The sequence below is a fragment of the Protobothrops mucrosquamatus genome, unplaced genomic scaffold (genome assembly GCF_001527695.2).
Source record: "Protobothrops mucrosquamatus isolate PMUCROS unplaced genomic scaffold, P.Mucros_1.0 scaffold4454, whole genome shotgun sequence".
NCBI lineage: Eukaryota > Metazoa > Chordata > Lepidosauria > Squamata > Viperidae > Protobothrops > Protobothrops mucrosquamatus.
Genome location: NW_015390364.1, coordinates 36,302 through 61,807, shown reverse-complemented (window position 1 = coordinate 61,807; position 25,506 = coordinate 36,302). Strand labels below are relative to the sequence as shown.

The following is a 25,506-nucleotide window of genomic DNA, read 5'->3' as shown; positions in this document are numbered from 1 at the left end:
CGGCCAGACAGTGCCGGCTGGCGACCCCAAGGGGGAGGGCCTTCTCTGTGGGAGCTCCCACCCTCTGGAATGAGCTGCCCCCAGAGATCAGGGTGATCCCTGATCTCCCTTCCTTCCACCGCGCCCTCAAGACATGGCTATTCCAACAAGCGGGACTGGCCTAGGGCAATTTTTAGAGGGGTTTTTAGAGGGGTTTTAATCATATTTTAATCAGACAATTTAAATATTTCATTTTAATTAATTTTAATTTTGTAATTGTTATTGATGTTTTTAATCGATTGTCAGCCGCCCTGAGTCCGCAAGGAGAAGGGCGGGATATAAATTCGAATAATAAATAAATAAATAAATAAATAAATATAATTTCATAGGAATCTAACTATACACTTGGTAAATAAATTAATCCAAACATTAAGACATCAGAAATATCCTTCTGCAAGATTTGCCTAGTTCTGTTTTCCAAGTTCCACTGTGAGCAACTGCATGCGTTTGGAAAACATCCAGGCAAGGATTGGAAGCAAGACCCTCTTCTCCGACCATTCCAGTCCTGCTACCTCTGAACCAGTCGTCAGAATTAGGAGCCACTGAAAGCTTTATCTTCTTTTAACATTTTTAGCTGGTTGCTAACCCATGAGAGCACTTACCTTCTTATCCCACAACAGCTACATTAGCTCAAGAGATTTTGATGAAGGGCTTTATCAAAATATTTTTGAAGATTCAAGTATGCAATGTTATTGGTTGGCAACCTCTAAACTTACCATGCAGAAGACCTTTTCAGCAAGACTCATTCTTCTACATGTTTGCTTGCCTTCTTTTTGATAGCACTTTCAACCATTTTCCATGAAGAGATGTCAAATTAACTGACTTACAGCTTTTCTTCTATCATTCCTTGATCTCTTTTAAAATTGAGCTGAAAATAGTTGTTTTCTAATTCTCACAGAGGTGTTAATGCTAAAGATAAGTTGCATGTTCCTATGAGAAAATCAGCAATTTCATATTTAACTTCTTTAAGACCTTTTGGATGTACACTATTTTAATCCAGATATTTTATTTTCTAGTTTGTTAATATGTCTTTCATGTCTCATTACTTCTATTTGTCTCAGTTTCTCCAATCCTCTAAAAATGTACTTCAAGTGCAGCCATCTGATCTATATTTTTACAATAAAGATAAAAGCCAAGAATTCATTCATTTTCTCTGCTACTCCCCTAGCTTTCTTTGGCATATCTTTCATGATTCCATCATGCAGGATGATAAAATCATAATAAAAGCAGTGCTGAACTTTAACAATGCAAGCTCAGTTCATCAGGAGCATTTGATATATCAAACCAAGATTAAATTAACAAAGATTGTTAATATAGAATTTCCACACAGGCTCTTCTGGAGAAAAGTAAACTTTCTTCTAATCCATGCTTTAAATTATGTTGTTATCAAGCTGGAAACCTACATGTGACTTTTCCAAAATAAAGAATGTAAAAGATGTGAATTATAGCATCCAACAATCTAGTACTATCTTATCTGAAGAATATAGCAAGTGTTGAAGGAAAAGTCTTCATCCTGGTTCATCCAAGCCAGCGACAAATAAACAACATGGCGACTGCTTTAGAAAGAAGGTTGCAGTTTATTGAAGAGCCAGACAGCAAGATGGTTCTGGCAGGAAAGAGGGGGGTAAAAAGGACTGACCACATGTAGGTAGTAGGTTTTTATACCCTCTCAAGCCTTTTGTTTGAAGTAGTTTCCTGTTCCTGTTTCAGGCTTTGTATTTCCTGTGTCACATATTCTGAGTCTGGGTGTGCCTTTCTGGTATTCTTGATGGTGGTGGGTTAATCCTATTATGTCCCAAGGGTTATATCCTCCTTCCCTGGTGCTGGAGCTAATGACTCTTAGAGTTTGGGTGTCAGATTTTAGGTGTCTTTGTCTTCTCCTAGCTGGGGCCTTTCTGATGGTTTACATCTGCATTTGTACAGAGCTGGCTTCTGCTTGGGACAGAGACTTGGTTTCTGCTTTTAAAATCAAATCCTTTTGAGGAAATATATTTTTCTGCCCTTTTAATATTTCCTTCTCTGGGGGGCTGACTTCCCACACAAGCTTTGTAGAAAATTTAAATCATATTGCTGTGTTAATTTTAGCATATTTTTGTTGTAATAGCAGGGTTCATATTTTGATTCTAACCATTAAAAAAGCACTTAAATCAGCCCTCTGCTGATCAAAATGTCTTCTTTCAGCTCTGCCATCTTCAGCCTTTTCACTGCTTTGCTGGCATCCTGCCATAAACAGAGGGAGGGAAAAAAGGAATTTGGAGAAGTGTGAACAAAAGGAAAGAAAGATGTAAAGGGGGGGAAGGGAAATATACTGAAAGGAACCAGAAGTGTCAAACTGGAATGATCCAGCTGCCCAAGGATGCCTGGCCTGAGGAAAAAATGTGAAATCACTTCGAGATATGCCTGACATCAAACAGTTCCAAAAACATTCCACTGGGATGCCATTGGAAGCTTTTGATCTGATCAAGGGGGGAGGGCTAGGAAAAGAGGTAAACTGTAACCTTTGTGCGGGAATACTCAGATCCAGCCTTACTTTTGCTGNTGGGGCTCTTTCACTAAACAGCTACCACTGGGAAGAGTTTTGCCTGTTCAAAAAATGGCTGGGATGATGAAGCCAGTGATGCAATTTCCCATTACCACAACCCTGTAAAATGTTTGTAGTATGATATCAAGGAGAAATGTTAACATGTCTGCTGTGCAGTATAAGATGGTTTTGATAGAGTGGTAGCTGAGGCCAGGAGGAACTTCTCCGAGCTTTTCCATGGAAGGCCTCTGGGATCCTCCCTTGGCCTTCTTCCTGATGGGTGAGAGGAGGAGAACACAAGAGCAGAAAGCATAGAGAAGTGGCTGGAGGAGCAGAAAGCATAGAGAAGTGGCCTAGCTTCGTGGGAGTGTTTATGTGCATTCAAGTACCGAGCCTTTGGATGTCCTACAGCGCATACTGGGAGAATAAAACGAGCTTCTATGAGGCAAGCAACAAAATAGCTGCCAGGAGGACATAGACATTTAGCAATGCACTTTGGGATGAACACCCTTTGAATGGCGCAGGAGCATGAACAGATTTTTCAGAAAACATTGCAGACTACAGGAACCATTTGCACACCAATTTGAGATACAGACAACATAGATTCATCCCCAATAGCCTGCGCCTGTCTTCAACAGTGAAGGGACACAGGCAGTGGTGAGATTCAGCCAGTTCGCACCACTTTGGCAGAACCGGTAGCTAATTTTTTGTTGCCCAGGCCCAGAATGGACTTCCAGAAGCGGCATCCACACAGAGAACCAGTTGTTCACATATTTGAATCCCACCACACAGGGCAGAAAACATCCTGCAGCCAAGAGGTTTCCACACACATTTTGCACTACTCAGGTGACCCTGAGGACACAGGTAAACCTCCAAATGGCCCCAATGACTCTCTAAAAGAATGCAAATGACCAGCTGTCTGCAAGGAATATAAATCTTTCTATTCCCCACCATCCAGTCAAACTGAAGAAGCTTTTTGGATGAGAAGCGAAATATCTTCAAAGAAAAACAAGAAAGTCCAGTTGCCTCCTGAAAAAGCACCTTTGGAATGTCAGGATAACACAATGCCAAACCTGTGATTTACATATTTGCATCTGACATCAGGATGCAAGGAGAAAATGAGGGGTTATGTTGTGAAGTTGCTACACAAGTGTCAGTGTTCCGTGTTTATCTATAGATGCCGATATCCACAAACACTAATTTAGTGCATGTATTTGTGAGATCATGCGTTAACACTGGTCTAGTTTTCTGAAAATTATATATCACAAATACTGACACAAATTACAGAGATTTATATTTTTATACAAGAAATACTGATTTATGTTTGCAGAGACTTTGGATTATGAATCACTGTTTCTGGTCCTATTGACTGTAATGGGAATATCAAAATACATCATAATTGATATTAATGAGCCATTTGCAGGTTCATTGCAAAAAAAGAACATAAACACATAAATAATTCTTGTGTTATGCATTACATAACTACCCATTATTTAGAGAGTCCTTTTTTTGTAAAGTGACAACTTTAACATTGCCAGCAATATTGAGAGAAACTGTTTAGGTTCCAAATAGCACTATCTGACTATATAAAGCAAACAACTAAAGAAGGATTATTTCCCCTTTCTTCTTAATAGCTTCTTAAATATAATTTCATAGGAATCTAACTATACATTTGGTAAATAAATTAATCCAAACATTAAGACATCAGAAATATCATTCGGCAAGATTTGCCAAGTTCTTTTTTCCAAGTTCCACTGTGAGCAACTGCATGCGTTTGGAAAACATCCAGGCAAGGATTGGAAGCAAGACCCTCTTCTATGATCATTCCAGTCCTGCTACCTCTGAACCAGTCATCAGAATTAGGAGCCACTGAAAGCTTTATTTTCTTTTTAACATTTTTAGCTGGTTGCTAACCATGAGAGCATTTACCTTCTTATCCCACAACAGTTACATTAGCTCAAGAGATTTTGATGAAGGGCTTTATCAAAATCTTTTTGAAGATTCAAGTATGCAATGTTATTGGTTGGCAGCCTCTAAATGTGTGAGAGACTCATTCTTCTACATGTTTGCTTGCCTTTGTTGGAAGTCTTCATCCTGGTTCATCCAAGCCAGGAATAAATAAGCAACATGGCGACTGCTTTGGGAAGATGGTTACAGTTTATTGAAGAAGCAGAAAGATGGTTCTTGCAGGAAAGACCAGAGGAGAGAAGGACCTGAGCACATGGGCAGTAGGTTTTTATACCCTCTCTAGCTTTTTGTTTGGAAGTTTCCTGTTCCTGTGGCATGAACTTTGAAGCTATTTCCTGTGTCACGTATTCTGACCTGAGTTTAGGTGTGACTCTCTGGTATACTTGATGGTAATGGGTTAGTCCTATTATGTCCCATCTCAGGTGGGATATGCTGATTTTAGATCTTTGTCTTCTGGCTCCAGCTTTCTGATGGTTTTACATTTGCATTTGTATAGGGCTGGCTCCTGCTTGGGGCAAAGAGAGAGACTTGGGGGCTGGGTTGGTTTCTGCTTTTAAAAATCCTTTTGAGGAAAAATATATTTTTTCTGCCCTTTTAATATTTCCTTCTCTGGGGGGCTCTGACGTCTTACACCTTCTTTTTGATAGCACTTTCAACCATTTTCCATGAAGAGATGTCAAATTAACTGACTTACAGCTTTTCTTCTATCATTCCTTGATCTCTTTTAAAATTGAGCTGAAAATAGTTGTTTTCTAATTCTCACAGAGGTGTTAATGCTAAAGATAAGTTGCATGTTCCTATGAGAAAATCAGCAGTTTCATATTTAACTTCTTTAAGACTTTTTGGATGTACACTATTTTAATCCAGATATTTTATTTTCTAGTTTGTTAATATGTCTTTCATGTCTCATTACTTCTATTTGTCTCAGTTCCTCCAATCCTCTAAAAATCTACTTCAAGTGCAACCATCTGATCTATATTTTTACAATAAAGATAAAAGCCAAGAATTCATTCATTTTCTCTGCTACTCCCCTAGCTTTCTTTGGCATATCTTTAATGATTCCATCATGCAGGATGATAATCATAATAAAAGCAGTGCTGAACTTTAACAATGCAAGCTCAGTTCATCAGGAGCATTTGATATATCAAACCAAGATTAAATTAACAAAGATTGTTAATATAGAATTTCCACACAGGCTCTTCTGGAGAAAAGTAAACTTTTTTTCCAATCCATGTTTTAAATTATGTTGTTATCAAGCTGGAAACCTACACGTGACTTTTCCAAAATAAAGAATGTAAAAGATGTGAATTATAGCCTCCAACAATCTAGTACTATCTTATCTGAAGAATATAGCAAATGTTGAAGGAAAAGTCTTCATCCTGGTTCATCCAAGCCAGGGATAAATAAACAACATGGCGACTGCTTTAGAAAGGAGGTTGCAGTTTATTGAAGAGCCAGACAGCAAGATGGTTCTGGCAGGAAAGAGGGCTGGAAAAAGGAATGACCACATGTGGGTAGTAGGTTTTTATACCCTCTCAAGCCTTTTGTTTGAAGTAGTTTCCTGTTCCTGTTTCAGGCTTTGTATTTCCTGTGTCACGTATTCTGAGTCTGGATGTGCCTTTCTGGTATTCTTGATGGTGGTGGGTTAATCCTGTTATGTCCCAAGGGTTATATCCTGCTTCCCTGGTGCTGGAGCTAATGACTCTTAGAGTTTGAGTGTCAGATTTTAGGTGTCTTTGTCTTCTCCTAGCTGGGGCCTTTCTGATGGTTTACATCTGCATTTGTACAGAGCTGGCTTCTGCTTGGGACAGAGACTTGGTTTCTGCTTTTAAAATCAAATCCTTTTGAGGAAATATATTTTTCTGCCCTTTTAATATTTCCTTCTCTGGGGGGCTGACTTCCCACACAAGCTTTGTAGAAAATTTAAATCAATTTGCTGTGTTAATTTTAGCATATTTTTGTTGTAATAGCAGGGTTCATATTTTGATTCTAACCATTAAAAAAGCACTTAAATCAGCCCTCTGCTGATCAAAACGTCTTCTTTCAGCTCTGCCATCTTCAGCCCTTTCACTGCTTTGCTGGCATCCTGCCATAAACAGAGGGAGGGGAAAAAGGAATTTGGGGAAGTGTGAACAAAAGGAAAGAAAGATGTAAAGGGGGGGGAAGGGAAATACACTGAAAGGAACCAGAAGTGTCAAACTGGAACCTAGGTCGACGGGTTCCTACGGACCGGACTCCTTTTTTACACTTTAGTGAAGCTCTATACGGACTGTAGTTTGTCAAGGTTTTTGTAAGGTGACCCTACGGTAACCTTCGAAAACTAGACTAGTTCCCCCCTCCCGATCCTTTTCTCCATTTGACATTGGAAACACGCCCTTATGAGTCTAGGTCGGAATGAAAACGACCAACCCCTATCCTTAGCAAAAGAACCGATCACTTCAACCAAGTGGAGTCGAGGGTCTTTCCCTAGGGACCTAGTTGGGTAAGGTCTGACATTTTCTATGTTCTAGCAGTGATAAAATCAAGTTTATTTGTTTATTTATTAAATGTATTTGCTGCCCATCTCACCACATCATCAATAATTTAATATCAAGAGTAGGTAAAACTACCTTAATACCAAGTTAAACGTTATGGTTTTATAAGTAGTGTGAATGCAAAGACATGGCTTTAGTATACAGCAAACAACAAAAGCTTATAATTGGAACATTAAAAGAAAAAGCCAAAGGCTTCATTTTGACAGCACAAGAGCTGCTACTCAAACAATTGCAGTCAAAGCCAGATTTTTTTTTAAAAATCATCAAATGATTCAAAGTGCAGATTGTGCAAAGAAGCAGAAGAACCAGTAGATCATATACTCAACATTTTGCAATGTTGAGATTGCACAAACTGTTTATAAACAACAACATAACAGCTGCCAAAATGATACCCTGGAACATCTGTAAAAATGATTATTGGCCAGTACTAAAACATTTATGAAAACATAGAGTTGAAAAAAAATCAGAAATTAGCACATTAAAACATTGTGGGATTTCCAAATATAAACCTATAAAAATTTTGTCACATAACACACCAAATTAATCTGTATCTGAAAAGAAGGAAGTGAGGGTAACTGATGTAGCAATACCAGGGTGTAGTAGAATAGAATCAAAGTACTAGAGAAGATCAGAAAGTATCGTGATCTGAAAACTGAAGCTGAAAAATTAAATAAACAGGCCAAAAATCTGCACACTGACAAAACTGTAAATTGATAATACATTGTAATGGTAGATTTGTAAGGAAAAGGATCACTATTCTTTACCTACTATATATTTCAGTATATAGAGGAGAAAACCAGTTCAATTGGCAGTTACATTGAATAAAATATTATTTATTGATAATAAAAAAAGATTTTTATCCCAACACAAATAGGCAATTGGCCTTTCCATGTGTTTTCTTTTTCACTTATATGCCACAATGTGAATTGAGTTTTAACAATTTTCTAAAACTAAGTTCTATTTCCTGAACATATATGATTTTGTTCCAAATTTCTGATTATATCTATCCAGAACAGATGTTCTAAAAATTTTGTATTACAAGATGAATATCTAAGCTTAATTCTTTGTCATGATTCTAAATTACTGCTTATTGAGGTACTGATGGATATCAATTAAATTCTATTATTGGGACCACACAAGATACAAGCAATTATACTGATATTGTAAGTCGAGGACTACCTGTACTTTCCAGCGAGATGGGCAGCCATGTAAATTTGATTAATAAATAAAAAGTCGCTCTTGCCTACTTTTCCAAAATCAGCTCCAAATTACCTTGACCGTATGCTGCTCTTCAAAATCGGCAACACATTGCCAGAGCTTCTTAAGATAAGATAAACTTTGTCGTCATTTTTTACTGTGAGCATATTGACCCACATTAAAAATGAAATTCTGTTTCCTTAATTCTTAAAAAGCTTTTATTTCGCAGAGGTTTGACTACAACCCTCATTACTGCAAACCAGCTCCAGACAAGGGCCTGGGAGGTGCATTACCTTCGTAATAATGTTAGAATAGAACAGAATAGCAGAGTTGAAAGGGACCTTGGAGGACTTCTAGTCCAACCCCCTGCTCGGGCAGGAAACCCTATACCAGAGGTAGGCAACCTTGGCTCTTTTATGACTCGTGGACTTCAACTCCCAGAATTCCTGAGCCAGCACAGCTGGCCCAGGAATTCTGGGAGTTGAAGTCCACGAGTCATAAAAGAGCCAAGGTTGCCTACCCCTGCCCTATACCATTTCAGACAAATAATTGTCCAGTCTCTTCTTAAACCTTAATTATTAAACCAATAACATTGGGGCAAGGCGGCCCCCCTCTGAAGAAAGCTTTCTGTTTCCCCCAGTGAGTCGGAACACCGGTCTCTCCCATTCCCGAGCGTGACATTTTAATAACCAGGAGAAAGGGAGCGAATCCCAAAGACTCTTTTATCGTGCCGTCCCGCCCCCGCGCGTCCGGCAGCGTCTCTCGCCGACTGATTGGCTCCCTTCAGCTATGCCTGCGAGGGGAATGCCCTTTCTCGATAGAAGGGCCTTCGAAGCGACGTGCCTTGAAACTCGCCCTGGCATGCGGAGGAGAAAAGGCGGGCCGCTGTTTCCTAGGCTACAGGGAGAAAGAGCGGCTCTGTCACGGGGCAGAAGGGCGGAGAGGATGAGGAGAAAGCGAGAGAGAGAGAGAAGAAAGGAAGGAAGGAAGGGTGAGCGTACGTCGCTCAATTTCTCCGGCAGCGGCGATTGGTCAAGACGAATGCGTTCCGACCACGTGACGGAACGCCCAGCTTCTCTCCGGTTGGTCGTTCCCTCGGTTACGAGCAATGTGGGGGCGGGAAGTTCTGCCTCCCGAGAGCGCCAGCGGCACAGCCGCCGCCGCCGCCGCGCTCGTTGTGGTTCCTGAAGGCGGCGAGCATCGCCTTCGGCCAGCGGCGGTTGACGCGCTCCCTCCTTGGGTTCCCTTCCGCGCCTTTTCCCTCCTGCTTTAAGCGATGGCGGCGGCGGCGGCGGCGGCGGAGACTGTGGCGACGGGGGCGGCGGCGGCCGCAGCCGGGTGACGCCCGAGGCGGCGGATGAGCGGCGGCCGACCGAGTCTGGCGTGGGAAGAGGATGCGGGAGTACAAGGTGGTGGTGCTGGGCTCGGGCGGGGTGGGGAAATCGGCGCTCACCGTGCAGTTCGTGACCGGCACGTTCATCGAGAAGTACGACCCCACCATCGAAGACTTCTACCGCAAGGAGATCGAGGTGGACGCCTCCCCGTCGGTGCTGGAGATCCTCGATACAGCCGGCACCGAGCAGTTCGCCTCCATGCGGGATCTGTACATCAAGAATGGGCAGGGCTTCATCCTGGTCTACAGCCTGGTCAACCAGCAGAGCTTCCAGGACATCCGCCCCATGCGCGACCAGATCATCCGCGTCAAGAGGTGTGATTGGGGGGGGGGGGGAGAGGATGGAGGAGACCCCGCCTTAACTCAGAGAGATTCCTGCTTTTTTCCCCCTCTAATACTCAACCCCAATTCCCGGGCCCCCCCCTTCTTCTTTGGGATCCTGGTGGCCAGTTATTTCCCAGAAGCCTTCTGGTTTGCTTTGCAGAAAGCGTGGACCCGTCCTTCCCTTCTTTTCTGCAAGCCCATCTGCTTGGCCCCTGTATGAATTGCACGTACACACACACACACACACACATATTTTGCAGCTCAGTTGCCTAGTGGAATAGTTCCTCTTATTCCTCCATATATCAAAATGTTATGCCTGGGCAAATGCCTCTGTGTTGCAAGCCCCATTGATTCAGCCTCATTCTGACTCATGCCTGCTTTCATCCATCCCCGCCTGCAGCTAGTCTTTAAATGCTGCAGAGAGACTGGCCAAATAGCCTCTTGCAGAGATCTGCACTTCAGAAATCACTGTTGTCTAATAATCCATATCTGTGTTACCCAAATGTGCTGCCATTCGCATTGAGGAATCAATCTTGTCATTCTTTTATCTTAACGGTTATTCATCCAGCCACAGAGTGTGTTGCATCCCGATCTCTCTGTCCTCTCTCTGCCCTTGTGTATATTTAATTCTTTTTTTTCAGACAGAGCTTTCGGTTCCTCCTTCCATCTACTTCAGTTCCTCCTTCCATCTACTTCCGGTGCTCTGTATGGTATCTCCATCGGCCTACACAATCTCTGCAACATGCCCCTCAGAGTGCTGTGTATATATGTGTGTGTGTTTGTGTGTGTGTATGTATGTACGTGTGTATATTGTATTACATTATATTGCTCCCCATATATTGTTTCTCAACACCTCTTTCAGGTTGTTTTGATATATGAATTTTAAACAATCAGATTTTTTTTTCTGCTGCATAGATCTTGGCATCTGTACAGCACTCTGTGTTCCTGTGTTGTCATGTGTTTACACTGATGTGTGCATAAATGAATTATTTATCTTCACATTAAACAAGTTTTGGACTTCTAATTTTCTATTGAAATTATGACCGAAATTATTGTCATAAATCGGGGTTGTTTAGGAAGTCATGATATGACTAGAGCTGGCACAACATTTTTTTGTCGTAGTCATTAAGCAAATGCTGTATTATTAAGAAAATCCATTTTACCCAATGTACGTTTTTTGCTGGAAATTGGCAAAAAAGTAAAAAATCATAGTCATATGACTGCAGTTCATTACAAACAGCTTTAAATGTGAGCCAGTTGCCAAGCATTCAAAAAGCTATTACATGACTCTGTGTGTATGTGTGTGTTTGGCCATCATAACTTTGAAATTGTATTAGACTGTAAGTAGCTTTTGTCCATAGTAAAGCAATTTGAAGCAACCAGTGATAAGTTGAGACTATCCATATCATTCTGAACACGTCTGTCCAGTCTCTTCTTGAAAATGCCAGTGATGGAGCATCCACAATTTTTGGAGGTAATCAGTGGAAGGGCTTCTTACTTCCAGAAATTGTGAATGCTCCATCATTGGAAGTTTTCAAGAAGAGACTGGACAGCCATTTGTCCAAAATGATATAGGGTCTCCTGCTTGAGCAGTGGGTTGGACTAGAAGACCTCCAAGGTTTCTTCCTATTTTATGTTCCATGTTTTATATAAAGGGTTTGTCTGGCAGAGTTCTATAAAGTGGCCTTGGAATCTACTTTTTCATGCTGAAAAGACTTCTTCTTTGTCCATTGCTTGCAACATATGAAATATTGCTTATGAGTGCAATTAGGAAGAGAAAAATCACTATTACTATGTTTTGAAAAGTTTCAATTTTTATTTTTTCTAGTGAAATGATTCAGGCCTTTGAGCCTTAGGGAAGAATGGTGGGATAACATTAAATGATGTCATTATTGTTGGATATTATCAATATTTTCAGTTTTTATTTTGGATATTGCATCTATCACCTACAGTCATAACTTAGGGAGATATAAATAGGTAGCTTAGAAAGCATTTCAAGTAACAGTTTTGATTTATGCATTCTGTTGGATGTATCTGTGAGCATCAGTTTGCTTTACTAATGTTTCTAGATTAATAAAGTTATGTCAAAGTTCATCTGGAACCTGCAGGCTGAATTGTGATACTCACCAGCCTACCTTAGAATAGTTTTTTAAAAATCAATGTTTTATACAATGTGGCCACTGAGTTTTTAAAGACTGACTGCTTTGAAAAAACAGGAAAGGTACTTTTTAAAAGATAATGAAAATAGTTTCCTAACTAAGTGTAAAGTCAAAAACTAAATGCAATAGAAAAATGGGAGACTATTCTAATTTGTTTTAGAAGGTACAGGTTATCTCAAAGATGCTTTTTCAAAAGTCAGCTGGACTGTTTTTTCCTTGAGGAAGACCACTTCTGATCCAAGAAGCTTCATTGTTTCTGGCAGGATGGTGGGGGTGATGGAAGGATTAATTCTGACAAGATGGGGGGGTAAGAAGGATGATATTTCTTTACAGTCATCTGGTAGTTAGCAAATCATCCTTCCACACACACCCCCCCCCATCCTTTCAGAACTAATCCTTCCATCACCTCCACCATCCTGCCAGAAATGATGAAGCTTCTTGGATCAAAAGCAAAGTCTTCCTCAAGGAAAAAAACGGTCCAATTTGCATTTTGAAAAAGCACCTTTGAGACAACTCTGGCCTGAATGACTGAGAATTCCCACAGACAAGGTACAGGCTAGTTCAGGGGTAGGCAACGTTGGCTCTTTTATGACTCGTGGACTTCAACTCCCAGAATTCCTGAGCCAGCATGGCTGGCTCAGGAATTCTGGGAGTTGAAGTCCACGAGTCATAAAAGAGCCAAGGTTGCCTACCCCTGGGCTAGTTCATCAAAAACCCACTATATAACCTGGCTTTATAACTTATACTATAAAGATAAGAATCAAGGTTAAATTCTATAATAAAAGGATAGGGAAGACCCTACATTGCATAATTTCAATTTTCATCTCTAAGGAATATGAAACTGGTAAAATAGGCTCACTTATCCAACCTTTTATATCCTAGAACAGGGGTCCCCAATTTGTGGGCCACTCCGTGGCATATTTCTAACCAGGCCTCATGGGTGGCGTGCCAGCATGCACGTGTAGCCTGATTCACATGAGTGGCGGGTGCTGGCACTCACAGCTCTACTCGCACAAGCAGCGGACGCATGTGCCTGCCGGTCACACAAATGAACCTGTGCACGTGTGCGCGCATCTGCCCCTCACTCAAAACCATCCCTTCTTATCCCCCTCCCCCCTGCACTGGGCCAACATCCCGGAACGGTAAGGGAAGGCTATCCTAAAATGCTAAAGCAGAATTGCGCCTGGCTAGTATTTGGATAGGACACCATTAGGAAATCCCAGCACTATAAAATAGATTGAATTGTATAAAAAAGGCCAGAAGACAGAGGCAAAGTACTCCCATATTTTTGTAAAGAGAATTGCATCTCTCCATTAAATGACAAGGAATTCAATGGTTGTTCAGAAGAATATGGTGGATATGTTGATAATTCATGTAATTGTAAAATGCTTGTAGACAAGGATCAGTTGAACAGTTGAATAACTGTACTTGTTATACAGCGGTACCTTGGTACTTAACTGCTTTGAATCTTATCAAATTTGGTATTCAGTGCGTTTTGGTACTCAATGCACAAGTTAGAACTTGTTGGTGTCAACTGCCTTGTGACGCACCACATTATTCCTTACGGGAAAATTTGTTTGGTACCTATTATTTTTTGGTACCCATCCTGCCTCCTGGAACCAATTAACGATGAGTACCTAGGTAGCACTGTACTGTAAATGAAGAAAACCACAGTACATGATGAGGCAGTGGCATTTGTATTCTCTGTTCGGAGTTGTTACTGCATCTTATTTAAGAAAACTTTGTAACTATAAACACAATATTATACTGAATTAGGGCAGCCTGCTATTAGCTACCCTAGCTGCTTGTTTTCTGAGTTGCAGCTCCAGCTTTTGTGGGGAGCCCAAGTTTGGAAATGCTAAAAAAATATTTCTTTTTGCTCCTTCACATATGGAAAGCAGAAAAAGAAGATGCAGTGTGACAATTTAGTGTATAATACAGGATGTGTTTTCCATGTTCCCAGACTCAGGTCTTTGACTTGGAAACAATATTGCAGGTAGATAAATAATCTGGGAAAAAACACATATGCCTTTGCTTAGGGAACTGCACATGCCTCAAATTCACTGAACCTTTGTCTTCAAAGCAGTGATTTAATTTTTATGGTGAATTTCACTACAAGCTAATTTTATGTTTGAATTTGAATTGCATATTTTATGCCATTATTAGATATAGGCATGTGAGATCTTGCTGCAAGACCTAAGGGCATACTTTGAGCTTGGCATTAATATAAGACTGGACTGTTGAATTTTATTGATACTGTTTTCATCTTTGTTAGTCTTTTTACTAGCAACAACTCTATTTTTGTTGGAGATAGTTGATCAATTCTATTATCTGGCTTTAGAGTATATAATTGTCCTGCCCATGATGGTATCCCCCCACAGTGACGCTCAAGAATAGCTAGAAATTGTAACATAAGATATTGTCCTGCTACCTGCAAGTACAATATTCTTTTTCTTCTTTTTTTTAAGTAATACAGGTAGTCCTTGACTTACAACCACAATTGAGCCCAGAATTTATGTTGCTAAGTGAGAAATTCGTTAATTTTACGACTTTTCTTGCTACATTTGTTAAGTGAATCACTACAGTTGTTAAATTAGTAACACGGTTATTAAGTGAATCTGGATTTCCCACCTTGTCAGAAGGTGATCACATGTCCCCGGGATACTGCCGCCGTCATAAATATGAACCAGTTGTCGAGCATCCGAATGTAAATCAGGTGACCATGGGGATGCTGCAATGGTCATGTGTGAAAAATAGTCATAAGTCACTTTTTTCACTGCTGTTGTAACCTCAAACAGTCTCTAATTGAATTGTTGTAAGTTGAGGACTACCTGTAGTTGGATATTTAGGTATCTGATACTTAAAGGAATAATAATATAAGCCAAACTAAATTGTTTCTGTAACTTTCCTAGTGCTACTTGAAATACAGCTGATACTTCTGTACCAATTACAGTTGGTACTGTTGGGATTAGTACTATAGTCAGTATACACCACCATTTAATGGAGGCTGTTCTTGTTTCATAAACGTTCGCCCCCATTTTACTGGTCTTATTGTTATAAAATTACAGAAACAAAGATCATGAATCTTTAAAAAAAATCCCAGTGCAAAATTAACTTTTTAAAAATGAAAGCTTATTGTTAGAAGAGCATTATGTTGAGTAAATTTCCAGAATGCCAATGCACTACAGTTCCCACATTGTACAAGTTCTCTTTATTAAGAAGAGAGCTCCTTCTGCCTAAGAAATGTCAGTACAGCCAAATAGCCCAGGAATGTAATTTAGCTATTTTTAATTTGTCACCTGTCTCATATTTATTTTCTTTGCAACTATTTTTTTTGCTGCTTTTTACTTAATATTTGCAATATATGGAAATAGTGTGATAGGTGTATGTTCCACATGCCCTATACTCAAAGCATCTTACAAGAAAAGATAAATATTATATTAGCTAGTAAAAGGCTAACACTGCACGCACTCATTTTATATTTTAGAAACATAGAACAATTTAATAAGAAGCTTATTATACTAAGCATCAATGTTAAAATGGTACAGTAGTTTCATAGCCAATAATAATCAAAATATTTTTAGCTTTGATCATTGGTTTACTAAAAAGCTTCAGATGGAATTAAAACTAATTCTTAGTCAGGTTTTAGAAAAAACAAGATTAAATGGTCCCAAAACTAGATTGCTGTTATATTGTACCTTTCCTCTTAAGAGGTTTAAAAGATCATGGATGGTATCTTCTCCTCCTCCTATTTTACTTTCTCACAGTTCTGTGAGGTTGTTTAGGCTCTCCCAAGAAGCTTCATGATTGAATGGGTCTTAAATCACAAATTTGTTATCACAGTGCAAAGTGAAAGTTAACAAAAGATACTTGAGGGAAATATCCTAATTAACATAGATACTTGATCCTGCAGTTTTTATTTCTGGACTTCCCAAGATTTCTGTTTGTTTTTCAAAATATTATACAATATTAACCTTGAATTTTTATTATATACCACTGTGCTGCTTTGGATATGATAGATGGGATTGGACATATATTTTTCTCTCAATATGCATAGGTTTAGCCATTAGGTTTTAGGTTCTTGACAGTCTAAAGCAGGGGTGTCAAACTGCCGGCCCGTGGGCCGGACGCGTCATGTGGAAACCGTGCCTACCCCATTGCCGGCAATGGCAAAACTGTCCCGATACGTTGCACGACGTCACATGACGTCGCGAGTTTGACATGTCTGGTCTAAAGTTAGGGTATAATCAGTCACATAGGGTGGAAATACTGTAGGGCAGCGGTTCTCAACCTATGGGTCGCGACCCCATTTGGGGTCGATCGACCATTTCACGGGGGTCGCCAAGCAAGGTTGTCCGCCATTTTTTCCCCTTTTCCGGCGGGTCCTTACCTCCCTTGAACTGGGCCAGCTGGTGGTCGGCCTGCTCCGTCTCTGCCGCTTGCCAGCTACGCCTCGGCCGGCGCAGGGGGCGGAACCACGCATGTGCGGCGCTCCCGAGCAGGGAAAGTCCTCGACTTACGACCGGTTGGGTAGTCCTCGACTTACAGCCGGTTTAGTCCTCGACTTACGACCGGTTTAGTCCTCGACTTACGACCGGTTGGGGGTCGCGGCATTAAAAAGGTTGAGAACCACTGCTGTAGGAGGAAGGCTGTATTAATCTGTGGTAGTAAAACATTAGGAACAACCTCACTTTTTCCAACAACATGTTTTATTAAAAGGCATAAGCTTTGGTGAGCTGCAGCCTTTTAATAACATTTGATAGGTGGGAAAGTTGCTGCCAGCCCCTCCTGGTCACAGGGAAGAATGCAACTAATATGAAAATAATTGACATTTTGTTTTTCTAGTTTGATTGACATATATATAATCCAATTATTTTCTGGGTTTAAACATATTCAAATTCCTAGTACTGATTTTTGGTTTTTCAACATTTGAAGTAATTCAGCTATTTTTAAATTTCTTGTGAAAATAGGTATTCCATATATAATATTTAACCTGAATTAATTACTCTTTGTATCTCTATTTGATGGTACAATATATTGTGGATACATTTTTTAAAAAGCAAATACCTTGAGAGATTTCTTTTGACCCGTGTAGGTGCATGTATGTTCTTTGCGATATTAATGTAATTCATCTGCATGCTGTTTTCTTTTGTGATGTACTGGGTACATTGCTAATTATGGACTTCGTAGCTGTAGTCTGTAAAAAGGAGGTAAGTTTCTTTTCAATTTTTGTTCATTTAAAAATAAACTCCCAGATGCTGCTTTTAAAGAGAATGGCTGATATAAAACCATAGAATGGAAGGGATTTTGGTCATCTGCCTCTCCTCTGCAGGAACCCACTGTATTTTTAGAAACTTCAAAAGGCTAAAAACACAAGAAATTTAGACTTTCAAGGAAAAGCATCATCATGAGGGGCTTTTTTCACTAAATCTTTCACCAAGTAAAAAGAAGGAATGGACTTGCTTCTAATGGTGTTTCCCCGAAAATAAGCCCGGGTCTTATATATTTAGTTTTGGTCAAAAAGGCCCATTAGGGCTTATTTTCAGGCGTGTCTTATTTTGCAGGCGGAGGCAGAAACGGGGGGAGGAGGAGGAGGGCCATTGTGGGTGGGGCAGCAGGCCCGTTGGAGGGCCAGGTTAGAAGGCGGGGCCGAGCACAGGAACTACGGAGTTTTGCATGGTGCAAATGAGGTACAAGATACTGTTACTGCACCAAAGCCATTTAGTCTAGGTGGCCAGTGAATGTGGTTTCAGCTTTTACACTGTCCCTTGACTAGTAAGGGTCTAAATCAGGGATCGTTCCTTTTCCTTCAGCATGGCCCAAGCTCCACGCACTTCTTTCCAATTCTGCCTCAAAGCCTCAGCGATTCAGTTCTCTTCCTGCCTTCCCAGCATGCAAGCCTAACCCCATCCCCTTCCTTCGACTACCACCTCCTCATTTACCTATTTCCACCATTTGGGACAGGCTTGCTTTCTCATCGCATGTTCTTCTCCGGGACTGTGTTCTTCCAGAGGGTCTATAGGCATGACTTTGAGGCAGCAGCTGGGTGAGTTTCAATTGCCAGGCATGACATCTCGATGCCGTGGATTTACTGTGCTGCAAAGGTTTGGATTGGATCTCTCACACACACATGCACACACACAGAGGTTGGATAGGAGAGCTGAATCGCTGAGGCTTTGAGGCAGAATTGGAAAGAAGCGCGGGGAGCTTGGGCCGTGCTGAAGGAAAATCCCTGAATTAGACCCTTACTACTCAAGGGACAGTGTAAAATAGCGGTTCTCAACCTATGGGTCGCGACCCCATTTGGGGTCGATCGACCATTTCACGGGGGTCGCCAAGCAAGGCTGTCCGCCATATTTTTTCCCCTTTTCCGGCGGGTGCCTTACCTCCCTTGAGCTAGGCCAGCTGGTGGTCGGCCTGCTCCGTCTCTGCCGCTTGCCAGCTACGCCTCGGCCGCTGCAGGGGGCAGAACCACGCATGCGTGGCGCTCCCGGGCAGGGAAAGTCCTCGACTTACGACCGGTTGACCGGTTGGGTAGTCCTCGACTTACAACCGGTTTAGTCCTCGACTTATGACTGGTTGAGGTCGCGGCATTAAAAAGGTTGAGAACCACTGGTGTAAAAGCTGAAACCACATTCACTGGTCAGCTTGGACTAAATGGCTTTGGTGCAGTAACAGTATCTTCTACCTCATTTGTATCATGCAATACTCCGTAGTTCCTGTCCCCTCCCAGCCCCGCCTGGGCTCCCTCACATCCCACGCAAGAGTCGTCAAACTGGCCACACACACCCCGAGCAACCACAGTGCTACAGTTTACTTTTGGGGTAGGGCTTATATTAGGCCCACTCCCAAAATCAAGCTAGGGTTTATTTTCGGGAAAACCCGGTAAGAAACAATGTATAGCAGGAGAATAATTTGTGATGAGAGGAGGCAGAATTTCTCAGTTGTACTGCATTTTGCTCTTATTCCAAAGAAGGGGGTAAAAGGAGAGACAGGGAACCCAAGATAACTTTAAAAAAAATAGTTTGAATTAAATCTCCATATCATATCATTTGAGAGTCCCAGTGTTGCCATCTGTGATCTTTGAGAAATCACAGAGGACAATTACAGTATCAGAAGTTTAGAGAAGAGCAAATATTGTTCCTTTCTTCAAAACGGAAGACCTGAGTAATTGTATTTGACAAGAACACTGGACAAAACTCTTGACCGACGTAAAGGATTGGTTCTAGATGGGAAAAATGATCACAATCTTAACATGGTTGCTTTAATACAAGAAAATACTAATCAGCCAAACACATGAGTTACAAGCAGACTTTTCCAAGTAGTAAAGTATTCTTTACAACGCTTTTGTTGATAACTTCACTGAGGACTCTTCCTAGTCAGACTGATGTCTGAGATGGTAACTGGGGCATCAGCTAGCTATTTTATGTGAGATTTCTTTTGGCCTGTAGATTCTGAGGAAGTGGGCAGAGTGCTCTCTGATTTGATCTGTGTTGCTCGTAGATCTGAGCCATGACTCTTCAGCTTTTGCATAGGGTGGCTAGAGGATGACAATGAATGTAGGAGGCTATCAGAAACTCTTTTGCAGATAGGATGATGCCTCCCTTTTTTTAGCCAGCCAGAAGGAACTAGAAAGTGGATTCCACATGCAAGAAGGAAGATGTGCAAATCTTGGATTGCTTTTACTCACTCAGAGGAAGGAAAATGTGCAGTCCTGGGCTCTTTTTATTCACTCAGAGGAGATGCAGTTTCTTGTCACACAATTAACAGTGGCTGCCTGTTTGCTTTTGCTCACCCTGAAAAGCCATTGGTTGATAGAAACTACCAACAACAACAGTAGCTCTTCCCCCCACCTCCATCAAGGAAGCCAGACAGCCGCCCAATCACTTCATCTTCTCTAACATGTAAAATGCCTCCTCTGTTGCACCAGAATGAGGACGTTAAAAACTCAAAATGAAGGGAAGGAAGGCAAACCCAGTTAGGTTGGTACAGGTCCTAGCTGAGCTGTTTAGATACAGCAAAAGGCCACAGAAACTCCCAACTCCTGGGCAACAAAACTCTTCCGCAGTTTGGCACACCCAAACTGGAAAGATAGTGCCTAGAACTGAATTTTATTCTCCTTTAACTCTCTTGATGGACGCATCAAGAAGAAATTTGTACATTTGTATGTCTTCTGCATAAAATTGGTTACTTATATAGGAATATATGTTAAGGATATGTTAATTTCTATGTAACTATCTAACAAAATGAAATTCAGGGGAGAGAAAAGTAAAGTTTTATGCTTAGGCAAGAAAAACCAAATGTACAGTTATAGATTAGGCTCAACAGCGGTAACTGTGAGAGGAATCGTGGAGTCCTAGTGGACAGTTACTTAAATATGAGCCAGCCGTGTGCTGCAGCCGGCAAAAAGCCAATGCAACCCTAGGCTGCATTAACAGAGGGATAGAATCAAGATCATGTGAAGTGTTAGTACCATTTTATAATGCCTTAGTTTAGTAAGTCCACTCTTGGTATACTGCATCCAATTTTGGTCACCACAATATAAAAAAGATGTTGAGACTCTGGGAAGAGTGCAGAGAAGAGCAGCAAAGATGATTTGGGGGCTGGAGGCTAAAACATATGAAGAATAGTTGCTGGAACTGAGTATGTCTAGTCTAGAAAAGAGAAGGACTAGGGGTAATATGATAGGAGCATCCCAATATTTGAGGGGCTGCCATAAAGAAGACAGGGCCAATCTATTTTCCAAAGCACCAAGACAAAAAGCAATGGATGGAAGCTAATCAAGGAGAGACGCAACCTAGAACTAAGGAGATATTTCTTAACAGTGAGAACAATTAACAGTGGAATGGCTTGCTTTCAGAAGTTGTAGGTGCTCCTCACTGAAGTTTTTTAAGAAGAGACTGGGCAGCCATTTGTCTGAAATGGTATAGGGCAGTGATGGCGAACCTTTTAGACACCGAGTGCCTCAAACCACCACCCCCAGCTCCACCCCCTGCCCCCCACCCGTGGAGAGAGGTTTTTCTGTGGACTGGAGGGAGTGTGGTTTCATGTACTGCCTGCATTCTGCGTATGGGGCTTTGTTTGCGCGGCCTGGTTTCTGGCATGCGGCCCAGTGCTGGGGTTGGGGACCCCTCCTCTACCCTATAACAACAAAAAATAAATAAAATAGGGTTTTTGATGTAGGGAAAATAGGAAGAGAAGAGTACTAGGTCTATCTGCCACAAATTAAATATAAAAAGCAGGATAAAAAAAACCAATGATGCTCTAGAACAGTGGTTCTCAACCTTTTTAATGCCGCGACCCCCAACTGGTTGTAAGTCGAGGACTAAACTGGTTGTAAGTCGAGGACTACCCAACCGGTCGTAAGTCGAGGACTTTCCCTGCCCGGGAGCGCCACGCATGCCTGGTTCCGCCCCCTGCGCCAGCCGAGGCGTAGCTGGCAAGCGGCAGAGACGGAGCAGGCCGACCACCAGCTGGCCCAGCTCAAGGGAGGTAAGGCACCCGCCGGAAAAGGGGAAAAAATGGTGGACAGCCTTGCTTGGCGACCCCCGTGAAATGGTCGATTGACCCCAAATGGGGTCGCGACCCATAGGTTGAGAACCGCTGCTCTAGAAGAAGAAAAATCACTGAGGTGATTTCTAAATGATTATTATATGGATGATAACCTCTTTTGCCCCATAGGTAAAGGTATAGGTTATTGTCAAAATTGCTTGACTTTTTGTTTTAATAAAACAAGAAAAAAATGCTTAAAGCTAAGTCTCCAGTTGTCCTTTCTCAAGGATTCCCAATGGTATGTCAAATGATCTTTACAGAAGTTAAGTCTCCCCACAATCATAGAAAATTAGAGGGAGAACCTTGTCCATAAGTCCCTTAGCTTTGGAGGAGTGCATGCAGTCATATATACCATTCAGAGGTAGAAGCAATCATGAAAGCTGGGGTGCATTTCTATGTGACTATGATGTTATGATCATTTTAGCATGCTTTACTCTTTAGCAAACAAACAAACAAACAAACAAAAAAGCATGGTCATTACAGTATATCTAAAACTTGGATTTTTGTGCTTATATATGAACAACTCCTGGTTTAGAAACCAGAATTATGGATCACATTCTGAATTGCAGACAAATGATTTATGTGTATAAGATTTTTGTTTTGTTTTGTCTGCTTGTCTAGTTTGGATTTAACTGAAGAAAAAGCAAAGAGGAGCCTAAAGCGAAGTTTAGAGATATGGGGGATTCACACCTTGAAAAGAACATATGTACTAGGAGCAATGGAGGACTGTCTTCAGGTACATTATCAGGTTAACAGGCCCATTATAGTATAAGTAGCCCTCAACTTACAACAGTTCATTTAGTGATTGAAGAGCACTGAAAAAAGTGACTTATGACCATTTTTCATACTTCCAACTGTTGCAGCATCTCCCTGGTCATGTGATCAAAATTCAGCCACTTGACAGCTGGTTCATATTTATGACAGTTGCAATGTCCTGGTGTCATGTGATCACTTTATGTGACTTTCTGACACGCCAAGTCAATGGGGAAGCCAGATTGACTTAACAATGTGTTACGAGCCCTGATGGTGCAGTGGTTAGAATGCAGTATTGCAGGCTAATTCTGCTCACTGCCAGGAGTTCGATCCTCATCGGCTCAAGGTTGACTAGGGTGATTGTGATTTCAGCCATCAGTTTATTAGATCCATGTCTCTCCTGGTTGGCAAAGGTATCCCTGGGAGGTGATGTGTGGTGGGATTCTGGTGGTGAATTCTTCCTTGAGAAAAGAGGTTGTCCCACAACCTTTTAAAGAGATATTGGTTCAACCCCTTTTGAAGAAGCCATCACTAGACCTAACCATACTAGATAATTTTCATTCAGTTACCAATATTATCTCTTTAGGGAAGATTGTTGAAACAGTAGTTGTGCAGCAACTTCAGAAGATCTTGGATGAAGCAAATCATCTGAGTTTTTTTCAGTCAGGTTTGAGATTTGGGTATTGGATTGAGACAGCATTCCTCACATTTTCAGATGACCTCTGGCATAAGCAGGATGGAAGTAGTGCATCTATCTTTGTTCCTGTTGACCACTTGGCAGCTTTTGGTACCATCAATCATGGTAACCTTCAGGATCAGTTTTGGGGGTTGTGGGTGGATGAGTGGCACTATATTGTGATGGTTCTCCTTTCTCCACCCACACACTGCTGATCAGGAGTGAGAGGTGCCACAGGATTTGGTGCTTTCTCTGTTCCTGTTTAACAGCTACATGAAACTAGTAGGTGAGTTCATCCATTGCCATAGGATAAGGTACCATATGCTTTACATCTGCACGCTGATGAATTAGGTGATGCTGTTCATGTTCTGTCTTGGGCTCTGGAACTGTGAGAGGCTGGATGGAGAACAGCACAGTTGTTCAGCTCAATCTAGCAAGACTGAGTTGCTGTGGGTTTGGGGGCTTCCTGGCTCCAAAGAGTTATCATCTCATTGTGGATTGGGTGATCTAATCTGGGGGGAGTCCTGGACTCACAACTCCAAAGAATAGGTGGCAGTTGTGGTCAGGGCAGTTTTTGTGCAACTTTATACATCAATTCTGTCTGTTCCAGGATTGGGAAGCTCTGCTCACAGTCACATGATCACAGTCACATAATGCTTTGATCATCTCCTGAGTGGCTTACTGGAATGCACTGTACATGGGGCAAAGCCTTAAAGAACATTCAGAAGTTGCAGTTGGTACAAAATGCAGCTGTGCAGACAATGAACTGTAATGCCCTACAGGCATGGGACCAGCTTATCTGAAGGACCTCCTCTTCCTGGTTACATCTGCCTATCCCATCAGATCCAGCAGAAGAGGCATGTTGCAGTCCCATTTGTTAAGGAGTATCATCTGGCAGTACCCAGGAAGAGAGCCTTCTCTATTGTTTGCCTATCCTTTGGAATACCATCCTCCCCCCCAAGAGGTTAGATTGATCCTGACCTTCCTGGCCTTTCACAAAGCTCTAAAGATGTGGATATACTATTTATTTATTTAATTTTTATTTATATTTGGATTTATATCCCGCCCTTCTCCTCGCGGACTCAGGGCGGCTGACAATCAGTTAAAATACATAAATAACAATACAAATTTAAAATTAATTAAAAGAAATATTTAAACATTTGTCCAATTAAAATGTAATTAAAACCCCTCTAAAAATTACCCTAGGCCAGTCCTGCAAGCTGGAATAACCAAGTCNTGTCCGCCATTTTTCCCCCCTTTTCCGGCGGGTGCCTTACCTCCCTTGGGCTGGGCCAGCTGGTGGTCGGCCTGCTCTGTCTCTGCCGCTTGCCAGCTACGCCTCGGCTGGCGCAGGGGGCGGAACCACGCATGCGCGGCGCTCCCAGGCAGGGAAAGTCCTCGACTTACGACCGGTTGGGTAGTCCTCAACTTACGACCGGTTTAGTCCTCGACTTACGACCGGTTTAGTCCTCGACTTACGACCGGTTTAGTCCTCGACTTACGACTGGTTGGGGTCGCGGCATTAAAAAGGTTGAGAACCACTGCCCTACAGGCATGGGACCAGCTTATCTGAAGGACCGCCTCTTCCTGGTTACATCTGCCTATCCCAACAGATCCAGCAGAAGAGGCATGTTGCAGTCCCATTTGTTAAGGAGTATCATCTGGCAGTACCCAGGAAGAGAGCCTTCTCTATTGTTTGCCTATCCTTTGGAATACCATCCTCCCCCCCAAGAGGTTAGATTGATCCTGACCTTCCTGGCCTTTCAAAAAGCTCTAAAGATGTGGATATACTATGAGGCTTGGGGATCTGGTTGTGATGTGGTTTGATGGTTACACTGAATGATTTGTTTGGGTAACTTGACTACTGAATATGTTATGTTTTTAATGTGATTTTATATGTTTTTTTATTTGTATTCTCTCTTTTTGCCGATTTTTTAAATTGTTGTAAACCATCCAGAGTCATGAATGTGAATAAGTCACAGTTTTTAGGGGCTGCAGAAAAACAATTCTGAGAACAAAGGCCTGCCTCTGGAATAAGGCTTTCACGATCTGTCCTCTAGTTTGAAATGTATTAAATGAAGCATTTGTATGCTGAAGACCACCCTAATGGTGAGAGCAGAGGCAATTTTGACTGCTTTTATCTTTGCAAAGATGGCAAAAGACTTCAACCTTGTTTGTTTACCTCTAATTACAGATATGAGAAGGTACCTGTAATCTTGGTTGGAAATAAAGTGGACCTGGAGAGCGAGAGAGAAGTTTCATCCAGTGAAGGCAGAGCTCTGGCTGAAGAATGGGGTTGTCCTTTTATGGAGACATCTGCTAAAAGCAAAACAATGGTGGATGAGCTCTTTGCAGAGATTGTCAGACAAATGAACTACGCCTCTCAACCA

The 25,506-nt window shown here is 41.6% G+C and overlaps 1 protein-coding gene across 1 annotated transcript in view; it reads left to right on the top strand.

The window, feature by feature from the left end:
- The first annotated feature begins 9,653 nt into the window (after positions 1–9,653).
- Positions 9,654–25,506, top strand: part of RAP2A (RAP2A, member of RAS oncogene family) — a 17,657-nt gene continuing 1,804 nt past the window's right edge. Inside the window, exon 1 of the mRNA XM_015828398.1 lies at positions 9,654–9,967. Coding sequence (XP_015683884.1) covers positions 9,654–9,967 — 314 coding nt within the window. The remainder of the gene's footprint in view (positions 9,968–25,506) is intronic.